Here is a 22,830-nt window from a genome sequence, read left to right on the forward strand (position 1 = left end):
AGTTGTCCTGTTTCTGTTCTCCCAACCTGACAAACATTCCTACCAGGGGTGACTTCTGTTCTGACTCATAAAGATATTTCTGAATAAGAGCACTGGTCACTTTATCTCTGGAATGTATCCGGCTTTTAAAAAAACCAAAACCAAAAAACTGGTGGCAGGGAAGTACCCTCTTCCTGTCCCCCCGCCCCCACCGCCACCAGGGCACTGATTCCACTCAGCCTCCTAGGGGCCTCATGGGGTCGGCCAGAACGGCCTCATTTGCATATGCTTTCTCACAAGTCTTGCCCACACTTCAATATAACTCTAAATGTGCTCTAAGGAAATAAAAAAGTTTTGTTGTCGTTGTTTGCTTCTTGTTTTTTGTTAAATCGAGGGTAACATATATAAAGTAAAATGAATAAAATGGTGCAATCCTAAGGGCAGAGCCTGTAGATGAACTTTTACACACCCACAGACGTGTAATACCCCACCCAGATGGAGAGCGTTGTTTTAAAACTACGATATGACTGCCTCTAGAGTGATATTTCTTGTCTTCATTTCTTCTCCATTGGTGTATAGCCCATTCATGAAATGGGAATCACGTAGAGTGAAGGCTTATGTGTCACCTCTGAGAAGACTTTAGCTGGGAGGGTTGCTCTTGGAATTTCAAGGAGGTCGCATAAAGCCACAGGAGAGAAAGTCATGCTTGCTTCTTCCCCAGGAGTGGATCCCTGTTCATCAGCGGGTATAGCCTTTTCTCTGCCCCACACCTGAAAGATACAATACATGGCTCAGTGGCTCAAGTATCAGTGTGAGTGGTTTCATGTTATGAGTAAAGAGGGGAGATGTGGTTTCAAAAAGCTGTTCAGGCTATTCCAGTGTTCACTTCCACAGTACATGAGGTGTAAGGCCTCACTGATTTACCTTATTTCCCTCAATCTGAAACACCATCCCTCGTTAGATCCCTCATGTGCTTAATGGGATTTATACTGGTTACTCCCCATTTGCTGAGTGCCCCACTAGATTTGCTCTTTATCCTTCTTTGCCCTTCTCTGTGCCCTGGGAGGCCAACCTTAGTGGACTGCATGGATCAGCAGCTCCCGCTGTTTGGCCAGAGAAGGAGGCAGGAGGTGGGAGAGATGGTCTGGTATTTCTTGACCCCAACTTCTCCCTCCCTTTCAGTGGGCTATCTCTGGCAGGGGCTCCTTCCCTCTACCCGCTGGATGGCCCCTCCTTCATGGTCCCAAGCTCACTAGGCTCCAATAACATGATTGCCTTCTCTTTTCAACCCTAGGGACGGTCATCATTTCCTGCCGTTACTAGGCTCTAGGTGCCTCAATTCCCTCTTAACTTTGCCCATACCTCTATGGGAAACTCCATAAGGAGTTTCTCCATTAAAGCCTCATCCTTTGAACCATCTGGGTTAAAGACTGTTTCCTGATGGACCCATGAGTGATTCACAGGTCTTTGGACAAAAACGGGAACACTTCCATATTCAATAGTCATCGATTATAAGATACATCTGGCTTTCAGAAATATTACATCATCTAAAAAGTATGATTTACTATAAAGATATGATGGCAAGTTCATTCAGGCATGATGGATATAGAGGACAGTGTATCATTAAGAGATGTAAGCTGGGAATGGTGGCTCACGCCTGTAAACCCAGCACTTTGGGAGGCCAAGGCGGGCTGATCACTTGAGGCCAGGAGTTTGAGACCAGCCTGGTCAACATGGTCAAACCCCATCTCTACAAAAAACACAAAAATTAGCCAGGTGCGGTGGCGTGCTCCTGTAATCCCAGCTACTTGGGAGGCTAAGGCAGGAGAATCACTTGAACTCGGGAGGCAGAGGTTGCAGTGGGCTGAGATCACGACACTGCATTCCAGCCTGGGGGACAGAGGAAGACTCTGTCTCAAAAAAAAAAAGAAAAGAAAAAGAGAGATGGAGTTTGCTCCTAAACTTACAAGGCTGGAAGCATGGCAAACAGCAAAGTGCTGGGTTTAAAGTCAGGTGAGACGGCTTTGAACACAGACTGACACCTACAGCTGGAAAATTTTGAGTAGGCTGCTGTGCCACTCTGCACCTAAGCCTCCTCTCTGGCAATCCAGAGTCACTCTGCTGTCTATATCCCTTTCAGAGATGTCATGTGTAAGGACAAGTGAGGCGATGTGTGTGAAAGGGCTTCAACTATCTCGTGCTGAGATGTGTGGGCCAGCGCAGCTCAGAGGTGCCAGCTATTCTGGGATTCCTCATCTCTCAAGGGCCAAACACTGGCCAGGATGGACAAACAAGGAGACCGGCAAAAGTGGGGCAGAGAGGTCTCAGAGACCAAGAGGCAATGAGAAGACAGCTCACCTACCCTTTTCTTCCCACCCCAGCTTCCCTCTTCCCCTTCCCTTCCCTTCCCTCACTTGACATGGCCTCTTCTCTAAGCTGAGGGATGGTGCTGAGGCTATTTGTTCAGTGGAGAATTAAGGAACACCTCTAAGTGTAGGATAAAGTCATGCACCAGATAAAGACCATGCCTTCCAAGACCAGTAAGAGAGAGACAAAGACATTCCAACAGGAGGCAGGTCATGCCATGTCCTGGGGAAGAAGAAGAGCCTGGGGTTGGAAAATCTCAACTGCACTCCTAACCGATCACTAACTCACTAACCCTGGACAAGTTATTCAATCTCACTGTCTTCTGCAACCAGAGAATAATACCCACCTCCAGCGTTTGCTCTGAGAATTCCACTGAACAAGCCCTGTATTCAGCATGGTGCCTGGCTCTGATTTTAGTACTCGATAAAGGGTCACCTCTATTTTTAGCATTCCGGGGAGCCAGAGGACCCTTTCTAACTGGATGACTCTGGAATGATTTCCCAAGGAGAGGGCACTGAACTAGGCTTGGAGGCTGAATTCTCGGTTTGGCAGGCACAGTTCGCTGAGGCACTGGCTGAACCTGGGGAGGTCAGTCTCGCAGCAGCACCAGGGCACAGAGTTGTGTGTCGGGCGCTGGAAGTACTGAAAGGCGGTGAGCCGGCGGCGGAACGCAGGCCTCCCGGCGGGCAGAGGGAGCCAGCACGAGCTCTGGAGTAGGAGAGGGCCGGGATCAAAACGCTCTGAGGCAGGCCAGGGCGCACCAAAGGGAGGCTAGTGAATTGCATCAGCACAGATTCCGTGATGCTCTGCAGACGTCTCCAGGCTGCTGGGCTTTACGGGAACCCACAAGAAAGGAAAGGACCGGGGAGCTGGCAGGCGGGGGCGGGCGAGGGCGCGAGGGTGCGCTCGCCCGCGCGCTCCCGGCGGCGCCGGGCCGGGGCTGGGCGCGCCCGGGACTGCGGAGGCCGCGGAGGAAGCTCCTGCTCCCCTTCCCCCGCCTCTTTTCCCCCCGCATTACTGGAAGGACTGTGTGGGAGAGACCCAGAAGCACCCGGATTTTCGAGCGCCAGGTGGGGGAGGGCGGGGCAGCCTCTACTGCTCAAAGGAAAACCAAAAGTGCGTCTGTTCGCGCCGCTCCGACACGCGGTTGCTACTGGGAGGGCTCAGGGCGCTTTCGCCGCGCCTCCCTTTGCAGCCCCCAAGACTTGGCTAGGGCGGCCTGAGGCCCGCGTGGCGCGGGGAGGGGCTGAGAAGAGAGTGGGAAAGTGTCACGATTTCTTCTGTGCCCCTCCCGTCCCTACCCCCACCCCCAGTTTTCTGGGTTTTGCTGCTGCCGCTGGGGAAGGACTGATTCGTTTTGCGTCAAAGGACTGCATTTACTCAGTCCTGCTGGGAGAGGCGCGTAAACACCCAGGCAGGCCAGGACGCAGGGATGGGGAGGAGGAAGAAAAAAGCAAAGCACCCACGGCTGGCGTGCGCGTCCGCCTGCCCCACACCCCTCTCCTGGGCCCGCGGAGTTGGGGACTCTGCCCAGCGGGCAGCAGCGGAGGTGCGAGGAGTCTGGCTGGCCTCGTCCCGTCGCGCACGCGCGCGCGTCCTTGGGGATAGCGTTCAGGACACAATGTGTTTTATAGCTGTAAACAATGACCCCGAGTATTGTTTGGGATTACCGTATCTTGGGGCCCTTGGGGCGGCCAGATGCCGCCAGCCGTCCCGGAAATGCCAGCGCTTTATATAGAGCCCCAGGAAAGCTTCGCGATCCCGGCTCTATTTTTCTTTCCTACCAACACCCCCACTTTACAGATAAGGAAACTGAGGACAGAACTTGTGTGACGGTGCACAGCGAGTTGCCCGCAATGGACTCTCAAGAACACCTCTTAACTTTGGGGCCTCATAAGGACCCTGTGGGGTACAGACGGCTGGTGCTACTTAAGAATTGGGTAAACTGAGGCTAACAGACCCTGGGCCAGAACCTAAGTTCCTTGAATTCCGCTACAGTACTTCTCCATTCACACACCATCATCTCAGCAGAAGGATTGGAGCTCCAGAGCAGAGAAGGGCCTAAGGTCATGGCTCCAAACTCCTTCCCTTTATAGGAGGAAACTGAGGCCCAGAGAGGTTAAGGAATTGGTCTAAGATCTCACAGCTCGTAAATAGCGTAGCCGGGCGTTCCTGCTCCAAGGTCTGTGCTCTGTACCCTGCGCCGCGCCCCTCCCAGCCCCGCCCAGTGAGGGAGGAGGACCCAAGTGTCCGGCTACCCGCGCCCTGAACTTCGCTCCAAAACAGCTGAAGACGACAACGTTGGGGCACACCCTCTCGCTGGCTACTTTTTTTTTTTTTTTTTAAATTCGTAACAGTCGGGAGTTTGCTTATAAACGCCCGATTACTCTTATTAGATGCGTCCTAATTGCTCGGCGTACAGGGCAGCCGGAATGTCTTGGCCGGTTAATTTCATCTTCAAGGCTACTCCTAACGAATTAACTGTAGGACCGAAGACATGAAAAACAAAAATCAAAAAGGGAAGCGGTAGGCAGCCCGCCACGGAGGGAAAAATAGGCAGGCCAGCCCCGCCCGGCGCCGCGCCCCGCCAAGACCCGGCCGCAGGGCGGCGCGGGCACCCTGCGCGCCCCGGGCGCCCGCTGCACTCGGCGGCGCCGCGAAGGGCGCCTACGACCGCGCGCGGCCGCGCCCTCCCTGCGAGCGGCTCTGCGCGCCCAGCTCCCGGCCTCCCGGTGGCGCCGCACCGAACCGCCCGTCTCGCCGTCAGGGCTGTGATTATTTTCTAAAATCCGGAGTCGAGACCGCGCGGCCGCTCTCGGGGCCCCGCCCCGCGCCCCTTCCCGGGGCGGGGGAGAGGCCACAGCGCACTCGGGAGCGGGCGAGGGAATCCCTCTCCCTCCACGTCACCCGAAAGCGAGGAAACCCGCACTCGCGTCCTCTAACGCAAATGACCATCTTTGGCAACGTGCGCCAATGGAACAGACCAAGGGCGCTGGGCACGGGGGGTGAGCGGGGGGCGGGGGAAGGCCGGGGCTGCCTCGGCGCCCCCAAACCGTGCGGAGCGCCCGCTCCCGCCCGGGCCACCGCCTGGCTTCCTCGCGCGGGGTGCGCGGCTGGCGTCAGCGCGGCCTGGAGCCGGGGCTGGGAGGGAAGAGCTGCGCCCGCCTCCTCCCCTCCTGCGCCTCTTCCTCCTCCGCGGCCTCCTCCCCCCGCCTCCTCGTGCGCTCCTCCCTGCAAGGTGGAGTCTGGGGTTGACGTGAGTGAATCCACATGGTACAGGGCTGGAGAATAAAGAGTGTGAGTTGAACTCGTGCCATTGTAGTGACTCATCTCGGGCAGAGCGCTAGGGCTTCGAGCGAACCAGAGAGCGAGCGAACGAGCGGCGCTCGGCGGGGACAGGGAGAGGGAGAGGGAGAGGCGCGGTCGGGCGAGGCGGGCCCGTCCGGGAGCGGGCGCCGGGGAAGGGGTGCAGGTCCGGGCGCCGGAGCGGGGAGCAGGGCCGCGTCCCTCTCAGCGCCAGCTCAGCTTGAGCCCCACGAGCCGCTGTCCCCCTGGCGCGCTCGGGGCCGCGGGACGGGCGCACGCCGCCTTCTCCCAGTCAAGTATCCGAGCCGCCCCGAAACTCCGGCGGCGAGTCGGCCACGGGAAGTTTATTCTCCGGCTCCTTTTCTGAAAGGAAGAAACAGAAGTTTCTCCCAGCGGACAGCTTTTCTTTCCGCCTTTTTGGCCCTGTCTGAAATCGGAGGGTCCCCGGGGCTGGCAGGCCAGGCTCTCTGGGCTCCTAGTCTTTTTAATTTCCAATTTTTGATTGGGCCGTGGGTCCCGGCTGAGCTCCGGCTGCGCGCGGGGGCGGGAGGGCGCGCGCAGGGGAGGGACCGAGAGACGCGCCGACTTTTTAGAGGGAGGGACCGGGTGGACAACTGGTCCCGCGGCGTTCTCAGAGCCGGAAAGAAGTGCCGTAAGAGGCGCTCGGGGGACGCTGTTCCCGAGGTGTCGCCGCCTCCTTGTCCTCGCCCGCCGCGGTTGGGGAGAAACCTAGGAGCGAAGCCCAAAGCCCGCGGCGCGGCCGGCGGACGAACGAGCGCGCAGCAGCCGGTGCGCGGCCGCGGCGAGGGCGGGGGAAGAAAAACACCCTGTTTCCCCTCCGGCCCCTACCGCGGATCATGTACCAGGATTATCCCGGGAACTTTGACACCTCGTCCCGGGGCAGCAGCGGCTCTCCTGCGCACGCCGAGTCGTACTCCAGCGGCGGCGGCGGCCAGCAGGTAGGTGCGGGCCCCGGTGCACCTGGCAGCGCGGGCGGACCCCTGCCCTCCTCTCGCCGCCACTGCCTCTTTTGCTTTCTTTTCCTTTTCTTGGCGAAAAAATACCTACGGGCCACCGTTGTTAAGTTCTGGATTTTCGTCCTCTCCTCCCCCACCACCCCCTTTTAAATCAGGGGATTGGGGAGTGGGCTTGAAGAGACAACATGCCCTTTTCCTCCCACATTATATTTTACCCAGATAAACTCCTGGAATTGTAGGCCCCCTACCAGGAAGAGCCTGTTACCTCCTCCCATGAACTACTCCCCCTCCCCAGTGCCCGCCCCTCCTCGCCCCCCGCCCCGAGTCTTCTTTCTGGGTGGTGGACAGACAAGAAAATCTTTGCACCCACTGGCACCTTTCGACATCGTGGGACCCTATTCTTTCAGGAAAGCCCTCTCTCTCTCCCCTCCCCGTTCTCCATCAGTCTTAGCTCCTTTCTGAAAGGGGTTGGGGATCCAGAAACATGGTTGGACTCCTTCAAGTAATCTGGAGCGAGGGCGAGGGCTGCCGCTCTGGGAATCAGGTGCGAAGGTCAGGAAGGAAGAAGCCAACCTTGATTGGCTCATGCCGCCTGTGTGCCCAGTGCCTGCCCGCCTGCCCGCCCGTCTTCTGTAAGGGTCGGGGACAGGAGGCTGCACTGCCCCCCAGGAACGAAGGAGCACCTTGAGGGTCTGGGGGTACCTGGAGCGAGGAGGCCGGCAGAGAGAAGAGGGGGTCGGGTGGGGGAAGAGACATCACACAGGCTCCTGGGTGGTTCTAGAAGCAGAAAACAACTTGTTTCTAAAGCAGCCGGACTGGTTTGCACTGGAGGGATTGTGCGTGTGATCTCTGTGTTTATAAATACCAGGAAGGTACTGTTGTTGCGGGGCGGGGGGGGGGGGGGTGCTGATGGCGTGCCTGCCCTCTGCTGCGGCTCCCCACCCGCTCTGTCTCGAGAGAGAGCTGGGTTAACACAGGCCCAATACAACATGAAGCCCACAGTGGTCAGCATCTGTGGAGTCTAGCACAGTTGGCTGCAGCAAGGGATGCTCCATAAGGCGGTGGCCTTGGCCTCTAGAAGGGGCTGGGGTGGGCTTCCAGGGAGGGGTAGATTCAGCTGGAAAGTCTTATGGAACATGGCTCTCTTTTGGATCTGATGAGGGATCCCTTGTTCCAAAGTGATTCCCTATACCTGATGAGTCCCCAAAATGGCTTTTCTGCCTTCCCTCTGCCTCCCATGGTGCTCCTATAAGCACCCGCAGTAGAGACAGCCTAGTCTGTTCATTGAGGGTGCAGTCAATGCACCGTTCGTATTGAGCACCAAGGTGATGAGTTTTAAATCCGAAAAGTTACTGGTTATGTTTGCTTTCCAGCCCCGTTGGTGGTTTGTATTGAATGTAAACATCATGAGGGAATAGGTTGAAGTCTGTACCCATTCCCTCCCTCTCCCGTTCAACAAACCCCAAACGCCTGTCCTCCTCCCTGGAATCAGGAAGGGATCTTTTGATTTCTTCTCTGTTCTTTTCCCTAATGTGTCTTTGGCAGTTATCGTTGGAGTATTACAATCTCACTGCCTGGCTTAGCATAGACCCTGGGGCCTGCCGGGATGTCATACCGGACATCATTGCCCCAACTGAATAATCTGTGTCACTAGGGCTTTGAGCCCAGGATGTGAGCGGAGGCAATTCCCGGTTTTGGAAGAAAATCAGACAGGAAACCAGTGCTAGGAAGAAGGAAGAGAACTCAGTCCAGCAGAGTGTAATAGGGCCTCATTACCGAAGCAAAAAGCAGCTGTTGGCTAATTCCTAGCATGCTGTAACACATGAGGATTTTGCAATTAGTAATAACCAGTGCACGGGGTTCTCACATAGACGCCTGCCCATTCGACCTGGCAGTGTGTGAGACGCCTTTCAAACCAGAGGGACTGGCAAGGTAATGCCACTTGAGACGAGGTTCTTGGCCTGTCCGCTCCTTGGTGTGGTCGTGGTTGGGTGGGGGACGAGGAGGAACGGGGTGGATTTTTCCATCGTTGCTCCAACTGTGAACAAAATCGTTCTGTGGTCCAGAGGACTGACCTCAGAGGCTTTTGTTCCTTCACAAGTCTGTGCTATGACCTTGCCTGATCTTGGGCTCGAGGTAACTTTACTACATACTAGATAAAACCTGTAATCACTTTATTTCTCTCAGCTTCCTTTACTGGGAGACTTCCCTGGCAGTTAGTGGATGGGCCTTTCTCTTTTATGGCATATCTCAGTGGACTGATCCATATGAGACAGTTCTCTGGTTTTTCTTTGGGGAAGTGAATTTTATTTTTTTCAGGTCTCTCTTTTGGGAGTCCAATATTCCTGATCAGTGTGTTGCCAGTTCTTCAACCCAGAGCTTTCCCATCCCCTCTAGCTTCATGAAGCTGGATCTTAACACATGGCCATGAGCTCCAGTGACTTTGGGGGTGGGGGGAGCAGACTAGTCTTTGTTCCAGCCTCTGTTCTTATATATGGCAGGAACTTGAGGCATGAAAAATATTTCCTGTTCCAGTTATAGTTTTAATCTCAAAAGTTGGTCATTGGTGATTTTGTTTTGTCAGTAATTGTTGCACACACCTCCCCTTCTTGGATTTTTCTTTTTGCTGTTGTTTTTTCTCTCCTAACTTTCCTAGGAAAACATCTCCCAGATATATGCCCTGCCTGGCTGCTTGACTATTACGGTTTCAGGGCCTGAGCATTACGCAATCCAGCCAGTTACACAAACATAGGTCATTTCATAACTTGTTTTCATCAGCTGGCCCCCTTTTAATGAAAAAAACAAAACAAAAACAAGACCTAGAACTTTTCCAAGGCTGCTATTTGTTTCTCAGATAACTTGTGAAAATAAATCAAGGGCAGTATTTCCTTTTTGGAGTTAAGGAATACCAGACTAGCACTCTTCTTCCTCAACCACTCCTTCCCAAGACAGACAGACAGACACACACACACACACACACACACACACACACACACAATTCCCCAGAGTGAACTTTTGCCAACTGTACCAGACTGGGACATTCCTCACATCAAAGAACTTTTACCAGAAATGACTGTGATTCCCAAGCCAGCCTCAATCATACCTCTCTAGTGCCCTCTACGGGAAATTTTTAGGACAACTATCTTGGGAATGTATTTTTCCAGTCCCAGAGTGTTAAATTGGTGAGTTCGGAATTCTTAGGATGCTTTTTCTTTTTAATGAGGGACAAATAAATGCCACATATTGAACCTTGGTTAACTAGGAACTGCTTGACTTTGAGTTTCTTTTTTGTTCTGTTCTAAATAAAACCTGGTTATAAAAGGAATGCTTTTTTTTCTATTTTGATATCTGTCTGTTCATTAGGGTGCCTTCACAATTTGTTCAAATTCCCAAGGCATGTTTTCTTATGTGCTTATATTAGGAGGGGGCTTGTTCAGTTGGTGGGAATGTGGGAGGCATAGATTAAGGGTCTGGTGCTTTTTTTCCCCCCCTTGATCTTACAGATGTTGTAGATTAGGATCAAACAAAATGTTATCCCAAGAATTTGTCTGTTCCGCTGATTCTTGATGGTGGAAGTCAGCTTCACTTTTTCATCAAAGGGACTGGGGTGAAATAGCAGTCATGTATTGTCCGACTGGCAGTTGAATTTTCCTATCCAAAACCCTGAGTGCATTTCCACTACCTATTTCTGCTTCTGCCTGTCTTATCATTCAAGGTGAGGGTAAAATTGGGAGACTTGTTTTTTTTTTTTCTATCTTAATACAAATACAGCAGAACTTATTCATCCAAATCACTATTGTCCCCTTCCTTGTTTTTTCCTTGAGGAGACTAAATGCTTATCCGAGTGCTGCGGCTATCCTCAGACTGAGAAAGGTTTTGCAGTACCCCCTCTTTTGCAGTTGCTTTCAGCGTATTCTTTTGAAAATCCTCCCTGCTAACAAATCTTTGTCCTCTGAAGGGTGAATTTGATATTTGGAAATTACCAAAAGCCTCTTTGGAGCCAAGTCGGACATACAAGTCTGGATGATCCCGCTGAGTCCAAAGTAGGGTGAGACCCCATGTCCTTCAGGCCTCTGGAGTCTACCTGGGAGAGCACGCCCACGACAAAAGACACCAAAGCAGGCACCTTTGCCATCAATAACTTGGATTTTTTTTTTCTCATTTGTTAGATAGGAATAAAGATACTGGTTGTGAGAATTAAGGAGATGAATATTCTGGTCTATTCGTTGAAACGAAGAAAAAAATAGCATCATTACTTTGTGGGTATGTCTCATCTGTGTTGTATGTGTTGTCTTTTGGTGGCCACAGTATTTCAAAATGACAGCAGCTGCCCTGACTGAGGGAAATAGATCTGTTCCAAACCCCATCTGGTAATTCTATCCCTTCTCAGCTCCCTGGGCCGGAGAGGGAAGGCGTAAGATTTCTCCTGACCCACCTGGTCTCTCAGCCCTGTCCCGTGGCAGTGGCACTTTCCTAGGCTCACCTTCCTGTGGCTCTAAGGGAGGATGAGAGGACGTGTCATTCCCATGGAGTGTAGAGCCTCCGGGGAGCTGTGGGGGCTCCAAAGGGGCTCACAGAATATGGGGTGAATTCCCCAGTGCTTTGGTGTGGCGCTTCTGGCCAAAAGGGCCCTGGCAGGGAAGCAGCTGGGGAACCTGGGCAAGGGCTGCCTTCTCTTTCTGTTTCTTTCCTTCCCTGGTTATCTTCCTCCTGGCAGGAAGCTAGGTGGAGGAGGATAGAGTAACTCTTTCAAGGGAACCCAGGAAAGCATGGAGGCTGAAGAGAGGCGGGTCACCTAAGAGAACGTTTACAAACTGTAAAGCTTTGGGAAATTACAACTTATTAGCAACAGTTTCCATTGTGACATAGTGGTATTTCTTCAGAGAGGAATGAAAGGTCAGAGGTCAAAGTGATGTTCAACGCAGAACCTATGAAGACTGGTTAAATTCCTTATGGAAGGCTTTGGGGAACATCCCAGGTTCAGGAAAAATATGAAGCATTTGCATTAAACTGGACCTCAGAGGGGATGTGATGGGAAGTATGAGACAGCGTGTGCCCTTATCCTTTTCTCTTCTCTGGAGCCAATCTCTAGGATGTTGGAGTTGTCCCTTTTCCATCCTGGGAATCTAAAGAAAGGGTTTTTAAAGGGAAGAACCCAGTCCCTTCCTAGACACACTCAATCATAGCTGCTTGCCTGGCAAGGCAGGTTACAGAGTCCACAGGGCTTCATGGCTTGACTGCTTGACAACCCAGACGAAAATCCATCTGATGGAGAATTGCCTGGCCAAGGGACTGGGCCAAGAACCCCAACGCTGACTTCCATCTCACATACCATTTCTGCCCACTCACAAGTCTCTGGGATAAGTCCTCGGCCCCATCCAGGCCTGTAGGGGCCCAAACCCTAGTTCCAATACCTGTCAGCAAAAAGCCATGGGTTCATGGCTGAAGCCAAGGCTCCAGTATAGAGTCTCAGGAGGCAGTTTTCCCAAATCAGCAACTGTTGGGCTGGGGAACGTCTCTGACCTACTGAGGTTTGGTGGCCCTCGAGGGTCCATGTCCTCAGCTGTGTTGCTCATTGGCAGTGGAAGGAGCACACGCATCCTTCCTAAGCAGCCCCGTGGCACCCTAGCAACAGGGTACAACAGGGTGATGGGCGTTTCCATGCCCAAAGACCACAAGGCTTGTACGGGTTTGAATGTCGACTCAGGGTCTGGAGGTTCAAGCCGATGAGTGAGAGCCCATCTCCTCGGCTACCTGGGTTGAAGGAACATCTCAGTTCTGACTCTTTGCTTTCTTAATTCTTCTGTATTCTTTTCCCTGCAACCTGAGCATGGGAGATGAGAATGAATCTCTGGGACAGGGGTTGGCAAACTATGGTCTGAGTATTTTTCTAAATAAAATTCAGTGGCACGGTCATGCCTATTTGTTTACGTGTTATCTAGGGCTGCTTTCTCACTGTGGTGGCAGAACTGAGTTGCAGCCAAGACCGTATAGCCCACCAAGCCTAAAATATTTGCTCTCTGACCCTTCACAGCAAAAGTTTGCTAAACTCTGCTCTAGGAGGTGGATGGGGGACCACTATATCCTTTTATAGGCATTCTTGCCCACCCAGCAGTTGACAGGGTGACATGGTAAAATATTTGGAGGCTTTGCCAGGCTGGAATGCTACACAGGCATCCAGCATCTTCAGAGTGTCCTCGAGGAGAACATGTTGGCTACAGAGTCCCAGGGAGCCAAGTGAGGTTTTTGGGTTCTCTCTCCTGAACCTGTCACTCCCAGCACACTCCTGACACTGCAGCAGGTCTGAAACAGCCCTGTAGCCCCCAGCTGAGCAGCTCTGTCTTGGTTTGTGCTTAATGTTAACTCGTGCATAGAGAACCATGATTTATCTCCAGTGTGACATTTGGCTGATTCTCGGGTCTATTGGCGTAGAGGAATGCTAGGCTAACTTCTGGGACCACAAACTCCTAACTTCACCTCTTCTCTCCTGCCCCAGTGTCTGAATAACACGTTTCTGAATAACACGTTTCTGAATAACATGTTGGGAGTTGAGACAAGGCCCATCTGCCAGATCTAATTGAAACTTTTGTGTGTCTCCCAGAGAGGCTCCTCTTGGAGACAAAAGCCTTCTTTATCAGAGCCCCGGGCCCCTCTGGGGATGGGACATTGTTTTCCTTGCAGTTTAGAGCCAGTGCATTATCCAGATGGCTTTACCTCCTGTCTGAAACAAGGTGTACATGCGTTTTCAGAGGCAGTCATTACCTCCTGGCTGGTTTTTATTGCTGTCTTGTTTTGTCTAGACCAAACCATTGCTGCAAGGAATCTGGCTGATGTATACCGGGGAGCACACACCGCGGACCTGCCCTCCACAGCGGGTGAACTGGAGGGCCTCAGAGGGGCTAATAGGCATCCACCTATTCCGAAGGGGTCTTTGTCCCTCAGCTTTGCTTCAGATTTTCTGCTGCGTTCCCCAAGCCTAAAACGGGAGCACTTTTATTTGTTGGAATGAGGAGTGACTTTCTTAGGTGCTTTCCTAGAAGGAAAGCTAACAGCTTCCCCATGGAGGAGGGGGGTCCTATCAAACCATTGCGCTGGATGCCTCAGGTGCATTTCAAACCCAGAATCTGGCTTGGGGAGAGAAATGGAATTTAAAAGTTGGGTGCTTTCCAGGAGTGGGAAGCTGGCACTTCTCCCTGGAGCCTCCTGTGCAGAGTACACAGGCACATCTAATGTTGATGGTGATGGTGATGATGACCTTCCCTTTGTTAGGAGCCATGTTTCTCAACCCTGGCTGCACAACAGAATCTCCTTGGGAGGTTTTTTTTTTTTTTTTTTTTTTTTTTTTTTAAAGTTTATCAGAGCCCGGCCCCAAACCAATTATTTTAGAGGTCTAATGGCGAGGCTCTGACATTGGTGTATTTTTTACAAGCTCCTTGGAATATTCTCATGTGTAGCCAGGGTTGAGAACCACTGGTGTGCTTTTATAGCCTAAAGTAGCTACTCATTTAATCCTCATGACAGTGCAGTGAGTTTGATGAGTATTCCCCTTTACATCCATGGAATTGAGTCCTTGAGCCCAGGGCAAGGCACTCAGTGGCTAAGACAGGCCTCAACCCCATGCCTCCTGACCCCGACTGCAGTGCTGATTCCCCACCCCTCCCATCCAGCAGCTCAGGAAAAAAATAGCTGTCTGGGACTTGGTGCTTCTACACACACTTAGCCATGCCTGCTGTTCTCACGACTCTGCCTACTCACAGCCCAGCCCCAATTGGCCATTTTTCCTCTTGGAAGATCATTTCCCACTTGGATGCTTTCCTGTTCACTGCACTCTTCCCTCCTTCACGTGCACACACCTGCTGCTTTTCAGTCAGCGCCTGATAAAAAGCCCACTTTTGTTTGCCTTCAGAAATGCAACTCAGAATCTATCACCCTGGGCAGCTGTCTTCACGGGATCCCAGAATCCACTGTACTGGGTAACTTTTCTCCAGAATCCTGGAACCCATTGCTCTAGGCAACTGTCCTCTCGAATCCCAGAATGCACTGGGCTGGGTAACTTTCCTCCAGAATCCCAGAGCCCATTGCTTTAGGCAACTCTCCTCCTGAATCCCAGAATGCATTGCACCGGGTAACTTTCCTCCAGAATCCCAGAACCCGCTGTTCTGTGCGGCTCTCCTCTTGAATCTCAGAATGCATTGTACTGGGTAACTATCCTCCAGAATCCCAGAACCCATTGCTCTAGGCACCTCTCCTCCCGAACCCCAGAATCCATTGCACTGGGTAGCTTTCCTCTAGAATCCTAGAATCCATTGTGCTGGGCAGCTCTCTTCACTGAATGCCCTTGGCCTGGGCCCCTGGGGTGGTCTGGGAGGTGAGGCAGCTGTTCCACCATACAGACTGGGGTCAGGCAGATAGGAGGGAATTGAGCAAGAAGGGGTCCCCAGCTCCGTCAGCTGTAGTGAGGTACTCTATGCATTATTTACACAGCAGGAGCCCTGATGTGACGAGGCAAAGACAGTGGTGGTTCCAGCTTCCATTGCTGCGAATGCTTCTATTCCTAGTTGGTCTGATTGGACCAGCATAGGGAGGGTACTACAGCATCCATGCTAATGATAGTGGGGTTCCATTCGGGGCCAGACAGACCTGTGGGACCTTCTTGGTGAGAGGGAAGGTCTATAGGGGATGACCTGACACTCTGAGGGCAGTGGGGGTAGATAACCAGCACTTAGGGCTGGATTTTGAGAAGGAAAGAAGTAGTGGCAAAGGAGCTTCTATACACTGTGTCCAGGGGCTCTGGCCTCTTTGTTGGGCTGGACTGGGTTTGAATCCTGACCCCACTGCTTATTAGCAATGTGGCCTTGGATAAAGTACTTAATCTCACTAAGCCTAGATTTCTGTCCCTAAAATGCAGCTAATGGTTGTTCTTCCCTCAGAGGGAGATTTAGTGAGATAATCTAGGTAAGACGTGGTGTCTGACATTTAGTAAGTGCCCAGGAAACATTAGCTATTGTCATCATTTCACTCACTTTTTAAGTGGGAAAGAAACTACTTGGAGAAGCTTTATGTGGACCCAGGAGTCATCTGAAGATGAAGGTTCACCTGGGTTCCATTAGGGGGACTTTCCCCTGAAAAGCTAGAAGTGGGGGCCCTCCTCTCCTCCCCACTTCTTCCATTTTCCAGTAGCTGCCTTGGAGAAAGGTCAAGACCAACTGCTAAGGAGCACAGCCCATTTTAGTTTCTATACTCTGTCATCATCTTATATTTTAAATAGAATGCTTCCTGCAGCGTGTTCCAAAGAGTTCTGCAACGTGGTCTGGGCATAAATTAAGAAGCGGGGAGAAAACTGCACTAGCAGCACCAGAGTTTCCCACAGAAACATCTGTGAACATAGATCGATGCCTGTGTAGCTGAGTAGAGAGACACGCTCAGCCGGTCTGCCCCAAGCAAGATGCTAATGATGGGAAAGGAGGAGGGACAAGGAGAGCAAAGGATGTCTGGCTGCAAATGCTGCTACTTGTTAGTCTCGTGGGTTAGAGGACATCTTTTCCTGGACCTGGCTGTGTCCTGATGGAGTCATAGCTCTGTCCTGAACCTCTTTGGAAAGTGACAAAGGCAGACACAGTATGCTCCCTTGGTGATCTTTGTTGGTCCAAAGCTACTGGTGTGCAAATCCCTTCAAGGTGTCCTGAGCCGGTACCCTGAGAAATAGTTGGCAGGTGACTCAGAGGCTTAAGAGACCCAGGTGCCACATCCTGCAGATGTGTATCCTGGAGAACTGCCAACAAGGCCTGCCGAATGTGAGTGCTGCGGACCACGTTTATCTTGGAAGTCATTTGGGATATGACAGTTTCCTCACTGAGCCACCTGGGGATGGAGTTCTCAGGACCCCAGTCAGGGAGCAGGTCCGACGTGAAGCCCCAGGAATAGTTAAGATTCCCCTCTTGATTCTTGGATGCTCAGGACTTGTCCAGGCCCACCTGGGGGCCGGATCTTGCCCTCCAAACACTGACCCTGCTCTGTGCCAGTTTTTGCCTCGGCTCTGTTCAGTTATTATTAAGTATCCTGTTCAGCTTAGTATTTATTGGCTCAATTGTATTTTTTTCCTCATTTCAGAAATTCCGGGTAGATATGCCTGGCTCAGGCAGTGCCTTCATCCCCACCATCAACGCCATCACGACCAGCCAGGACCTGCAGTGGATGGTGCAGCCTACAGTGATCACCTCCATGTCCAACCCGTACCCTCGCTCGCACCCCTACAGCCCCCTGCCGGGCCTGGCCTCTGTCCCTGGACACATGGCCCTCCCAAGACCCGGCGTGATCAAGACCATTGGCACCACCGTGGGCCGCAGAAGGAGAGATGAGCAGGTACAGCTCAGACCAGTGGGAAGGAGCCACGTCAGTGGCTTTCGGAGCCCCAGAAACACACAACGTTTTTCTGCAGTCTGGTAGGGTTAATGTTCTGAGAGCAGGGGAGACAAGGGAGCTAGGGGTTGAAGAGCACGTCGTCCCCCTCACTGGAGGCGGAGCTGGAGACCCAAGACTCCGGCTGGCTCTGTCATCTCGCTTGTGTCCCTTAGAATCTCTGAGTCTCAGTTTCCTCAGCCACAAAATGGGTAGCCAGGACTTGGCTACAGATGGGAAGGACCGTTACGACCTGCCACAGCAGGATCCTTCTCTGATCCTTGGCAAAAGGGCCATGGGACAAGCAGCCAATGAACCCTGGCTGTGAGCTTTTTAGGATTAGCCCTTAGCTGTTTCCCAGGGTCTAGTGCAGCCCAGGCACCCAGCAGACCTACAGGGTCAAGCTCTGGGCCGGCACTGCCCTCAACTTCCCGTTCCTGCTCAGTGTTCCAGGCCTCCAGCTCGGGGCAGGAGCCCATTTCAAGGGCCTAGAATGCATGTTCCAGCAGTGCAGTAACTCTGGGTCTTTAGAGTCTGTTCAGCGGCATGAACAGATGGGAGGATGAGGCGGGGGAGGCCAGACATCAGCCCTTTTCTCTTCAAGGGGCTCAGCTTTGAGAAAGAATTAACCTGGCTGGAGAGGGAAGCCAGAAAATGGGGAAGAGGCGGGGCGCTGCTATTTAGGCAGCGCGTACCCTGTACTCAGGAGGCTCCTTGCTTGGGTCAGCAGTGAGCCAGGGCAGTGCCAAGTCCCCTGGTCCTGGAAAGGGAGATCAGAATCATGCATAATTCCAGAAAGAATGGAATACAGCCTCAGAGAGCCCCATCTCACCCCCATGTGAGATGATACAAGCAAGGGCCAGACACACCTGCGTGTGGCCACTCGACCAGTGAGTGGGGAAGTCTGGGCTAGATCCCAGTTCCGTGGACCCCTTATGCAGTGTTCTTTCTCCAAGGCTATGCCACCCTGAGCCCAGGGAAGGGAAAATACGTTAGCAGTGGAATCCCTTTTCCAAATGAATTGTTATCCTGGAAAACTATTCCAGTGACAGCCTTGGAACCCTTCCCCATTTCATCCACTGTCCATCTTCACTCGGTGATCCCCAGGGCCACAATGTTCCAATATACGGACCTTTCAAACATGGTTCCCAGTGGATCAAGGTAGATCCAGACCCCAGGATACTTGGAATTACAGGGATCACCACGCCAAGGAACTGGAAGCTTTCTCAGGAGCTCGGCTCCTCCGAGGACAAAGCTGGGTCTTGTATCCACTACTTGTTGGTTTGTTCTGTCAATGGCGGAACCACAGTGCAGAGCCACTTCGGGGGAGGGGGGTGTCTGCTAGAGTCTGTAATAGATTCACAGCTGCATGTGGGGCCTCTGCTGCTGGAGCAAGTGGCCAGTATCCTCCTCACAGTTGCTTTCTATAATTGCAGTTGTAAATATTGCAGTAGCCATGCTTATTATGACCTTTATAAATATGCTTCCTTCGCGGAGTCCAAGGTGCAAAGCCTTATACTCACCAATGAGCTGGACTCTTCTGGGATGTAAGTGATCCTGAGTGAGAGCCAGGCTTGCCAGGGACTCTTTGAGGCTAGCAGGACCACAAAGCTGGAGGATGTGCTGAATGCTCTCTATTCTCTTTTTTTCTCTCTCTCTCTCTCTCTCTCTTTTTTTTTTTTTTTTTTTTGAGATGGAGTCCTGCTCATATTGCCCAGGCCAGAGTGCAGTGTCACGATCTCGGCTCGCTACAACTTCCACTTCACCGGTTCAAGCAATTCTCCTGCCTCAGCCTCCTGAGTAGCTGAGATTACAGGCACGCACCACCATGCCTGGCTCATTTTTTTTGTACTTTTAGTAGAGATGGGATTTTGCCATGTTGGCCAGGCTGGTCTCGAACTCCTGACCTCAGGTGATCCGCCCACCTCAGCTTCCCAAAGTGTTGGGATTACAGGCGTGAGCCACCGCGCCCGGCCACGCTCTCCATTCTCTTCTGGGCCTACCTCACACCAAATTTAGAAGTTTATATCCAGAAGGGACTTTGGAGACCATCTTTTCTCATTTTCCCTTTATACCCATTTTATAGACAAGGAAATGGAGACCCAGAAAGGTGAAGGTCCCTGTTAGAGTGGCACAGTGAGTTAGCAGCAGAGCCAGCACTGGAACCCACTTCTCCTGACCTTTAGTCCTACGGTTTTCCCACCACACCACCTAGGCGTGCCTCATACAATCTGTCTGGAGAATTTCCTTCCTTTTTTGAGAGGGAGGGAGAGAACAAGGAGCATTTTATTCCGCATCAGTTGGGAATTCACACATCTCCCAGCAGCGCTGAGGAAGCCTGGGCAGTGGCAGTCTAGAACCTTGGCTGTTCGGGTTCCCAGCCCTCAGGGCTTTGCTCTGAAGCTTACTCTGGCCGTCCCTAGCCTCCCTGAGCCACCCTGCTAGGGAGGAGCCTGCCCCCAGAGCCAGCCTGGTGCCTCATAGGCCTCCTCTGGAGCCTGCCTGGGAGGTTCCCTGTGTGCCCCGTGGCGGCGACTCTGAGGAGGTGGGGAGGGGAGGGTGTGTGCGGCTTGTGGGTGGGTACGTGGTGCTGCTGACACACTGAAGCTGGAACTCTGTTGATTTCACCGCCCCTGAACACTTCCTATGTCGACAGCTCCCACAAGTTGCCCCACACCTCACCAGTCAGGGTAGAGACTTCTAGGTCAGTCAGGAGGCCAAAAGTTGTCCAGAAGCAGCCAAGGGGGAAGGAGGGCTTGTGGTGGGTCAAGGCAAGCCTCCTTCTTTTCTGCCCCTCATTAGAGAGGGATCTAGGGGTCTTTGTGGGCCTTAAGGGGAGCCCTTGTGGCCCTTTCTGTGGTGAGCCCTAAACCCAGGCCTGCAGCAGGGCCATAAGGCTTTCTTGGCAATTCTGTCAGGCTCAAGACAAGACAGGTTTAGGAGCAGCAAGTATTCAGGGCCTTGGCCAAGTGGCCTCATGACCTCAGCCGGGCCGTGGCCTCCTCTCTGTGTGACAGGCATGGGATCATCCTCTCTGGTGCTGTGATGATTGTCCTCTCTTTGCTGTTCAGAACACCACAGCAACAGACCTCCAGGGCTGGAGGGAGCCTTGTGGGACTCTGACTTGGACCCAGCCAGGACAGTGGCTTTTTCCTTCATGGGGTGACCTGAAGTCAAGGCAGTATCCCTCCTTGGGGCAGCTTCTCCCTGTTCCTCCAAAAGTAGCTTTGATTTTGCCCCCAGGTGTCCCGTGAGAGCTGACCCAGGTCTTCTTCCCCTGGAGGTCTTCTAGGCTCCCAGTATAGCACCGAGCACTTAGTAGGTGTGCAGTCAGTGTTTGATAACTGAATGCAGGCACTTAGTAGGTGTGCAGTCCATGTTTGATAACTGAATGTGGGCACTTAGTAGGTGTGCAGTCCATGTTTGATAACTGAATGAGTGGTTTTTCCCTTTGCATTGCTTTCTGCTTTGGCCCACAGCCATCTCCTTGTGTCACCTCTCCCTGAGACAGGCATTGGGGTCACAGCTCTGCAGGGCTCTGTGGAACCAGAGTATTAGCCCTGCTCAGGAGAGCAGAGTTCATGCTCTCTGGTGTGAGTGACAAGTTCCTAACCATCTCATTGGAAGAAGCTAGATCCTAAGCTCTTTGCAGGGGAAACTTCCTTTGTTTGGTTCGCAGATAAAATCCTAAGCCCCTAGAACTGCATTTTGCACATGGAACCAGGTGCTCACTTGTTGAGTGGATGGATATGGTGGGCAGCAGGATTTTACCTGCCGGGGGCTCCTCTTCATTTTGCATGTCCTGTCCAACTTAGCCCTGCACCAGGCATGTGGGGGAGTACTTGGGGTCGAACTGTGAGCAACTGGCTTTCTCGGATTGGCAGAGGAAATCGGGAGTGGAGTGGCACTCTTGACCCTCCTATCAGCAACATAACATCCCCCCTGGGTGGTTCTTACCTGTGTGGGGACTCCAGGCCCAGCTACTTAACCAAATGGGGATAATGAGGCTTGCAGAGCAGGCAGAGTGATAGGAGGAGTAATTAGCCAGGGTTTGGAAAAAGCTGCTTAAGTGGGTGGGACCACACCTGGCTGGCAGGAGGGGACTTTTGGAGAAGCATCCCCAGCTCCTTCTCTCTGGCCTGGGCACTGAGTCAGGGCTGATGTGACAGGTGCTGCCATCATGCCTGGTCCGGTGAATCCCTGACCCATTGCTGTCCTGTTTAAACATGGACTTTAAACTTGGACATCACCTTCTGGGGCAGATTCAGCTCAAAGAGCCCTCCCAGGCAGCCAGACATCAGGAGCCACATGTTCTGGGGCCTCTGAGTCCAGCCATGCTCCTCTTGCCCTTCCTCCTCCTCTTCCCATTTCCAGAAGGGCTTCTTGCCTTACTTAAAATACAGTTTTTTAAAAATGCTGTGAACCATTGTCCCTGTTCTAATCGTGATCCTTGGCTTTGGCCTCTAGCTGTCTCCTGAAGAGGAGGAGAAGCGTCGCATCCGGAGGGAGAGGAACAAGCTGGCTGCAGCCAAGTGCCGGAACCGCCGCCGGGAGCTGACAGAGAAGCTGCAGGCGGTGAGGAACTCTGCGTAGGGTGGGAGCACCTCTGGGTAGGCTGGAGTGAGAACCCCGAGGGTCCTGATCCTGTCTCCCACAGCTGTCTCCTTACCCACAAGCGCTCTACAGATGAGTCAGTGGAGATAGAGCTTTCCTTCCTTTGGACACATGGGTCAGCCTTGTATTGATTGAAAAAAGAGAGAGGGAGGGAGGTGACCTTTAGCACCAGCCAGGGCCCAGAGGGAAGAAATGAGCAGCCTTCTCGGGGGGTGCTGGCCACTTTTTTTATGCAGCGCCTGAGTGTTCTCTGCTCACAGAACAGTTGGGGCTCCTGGGTGAGGGATGGTGGAAGGTTGGGAGCCAGGACAAGACCTGCCCCTCCAGGGCTCCTTCCCGAGGTTCCAGCCACTCCCATGCCTGCCACCATCAGGAGTGGCCCCGCCTGGCCTAAGCACTATGGGTTGGGCCGGGGAGAGGTCTTGATGGAGATGGGTCACGTGGCAGCCAGCTTGTATTTTCTTGGGGTTTTCTCATTTCCTTTATGGGCAGGCGGGTTCCCCACCTCTATCATGAACTCAGAGCTGTGGCCGTGGTACCGCATGCTGCCCTTGTGAGTCACTCTCCCGTGCCACCTAATTGCCCAGACCTGGGGACCCACAGCCCTGCCCTTCCCTCTCTTAAGCTTGACCTGACCAACGTCACGTAACTCCTTTCAGAGCCTAGCCCTGCAGGAAGGGCCGGTCGTGTGCTGTGTGGAGGAAGCCCCGAGTCAGGGTTGACTGTCCCCAGTGGAATGCTTTCAGAGTGAGGAGATGAGAGAGACTCTTATCAGTGGTCCTCACAATGACTGCCCAGGATGGGGCTTTGGAAAACATCCCCTCACTTTTTTTAATTATTATTATAATTTTTTTGAAATGGAGTTTCGCTCTTGTCGCCCAGGCTGGAGTACAGTGGCATGATCTCAGCTCACTGCAACCTCTGCCTCTTGGATTTAAGCGATTCTCCTGCCTCAGCCTCCCAACTAGCGGGGATTACAGGTGCCTGCCACCATGCCTGGGTAATTTTTGTATTTTTAGTAGAGACAGGGTTTCACCTTGTTGGCCAGGCTGGTCTCGAACTGCTGACCTTGGGTGATCCACCTGCCTTGACCTCCCAAAGTGTTGGGATTACAGGCGTGAGCCACCGCGCCAGGCCCATCCCCTCACTTGAGTTAATGTTCCCAGGTACCATCCACCTGCTTAGGCTT

General features: G+C 52.7%; 1 protein-coding gene and 1 long non-coding RNA gene across 4 annotated transcripts in view; one reads left to right on the forward strand and one right to left on the reverse strand.

Annotated features, from left to right (window-relative positions):
- The window catches only part of LOC140713308 (uncharacterized), a 23,685-nt gene extending 16,229 nt beyond the window's left edge, over nt 1-7,456 (reverse strand). For 2 of the 3 annotated variants that reach the window (XR_012095248.1, XR_012095247.1), the window contains exons 1-2: nt 7,332-7,456; nt 606-749 (exon numbers count right to left, since the gene is read on the reverse strand). This is a non-coding gene — a long non-coding RNA (uncharacterized lncRNA). Of the gene's footprint in view, nt 1-340; nt 750-7,331 lie in introns of those variants that run through there. The other variant, XR_012095246.1, reaches the window with a different exon arrangement.
- Nucleotides 5,635-22,830, forward strand: part of FOSL2 (FOS like 2, AP-1 transcription factor subunit) — a 24,434-nt gene continuing 7,238 nt past the window's right edge. Inside the window, exons 1-3 of the mRNA XM_007971077.3 lie at nt 5,635-6,611; nt 16,740-16,991; nt 21,495-21,602. Of these exons, the coding sequence (XP_007969268.1) occupies nt 6,510-6,611; nt 16,740-16,991; nt 21,495-21,602 (462 nt within the window). The 5' untranslated portion in view covers nt 5,635-6,509. The remainder of the gene's footprint in view (nt 6,612-16,739; nt 16,992-21,494; nt 21,603-22,830) is intronic.

Source organism: Chlorocebus sabaeus, chromosome 14, assembly GCF_047675955.1.
Source record: "Chlorocebus sabaeus isolate Y175 chromosome 14, mChlSab1.0.hap1, whole genome shotgun sequence".
Lineage (NCBI taxonomy): Eukaryota > Metazoa > Chordata > Mammalia > Primates > Cercopithecidae > Chlorocebus > Chlorocebus sabaeus.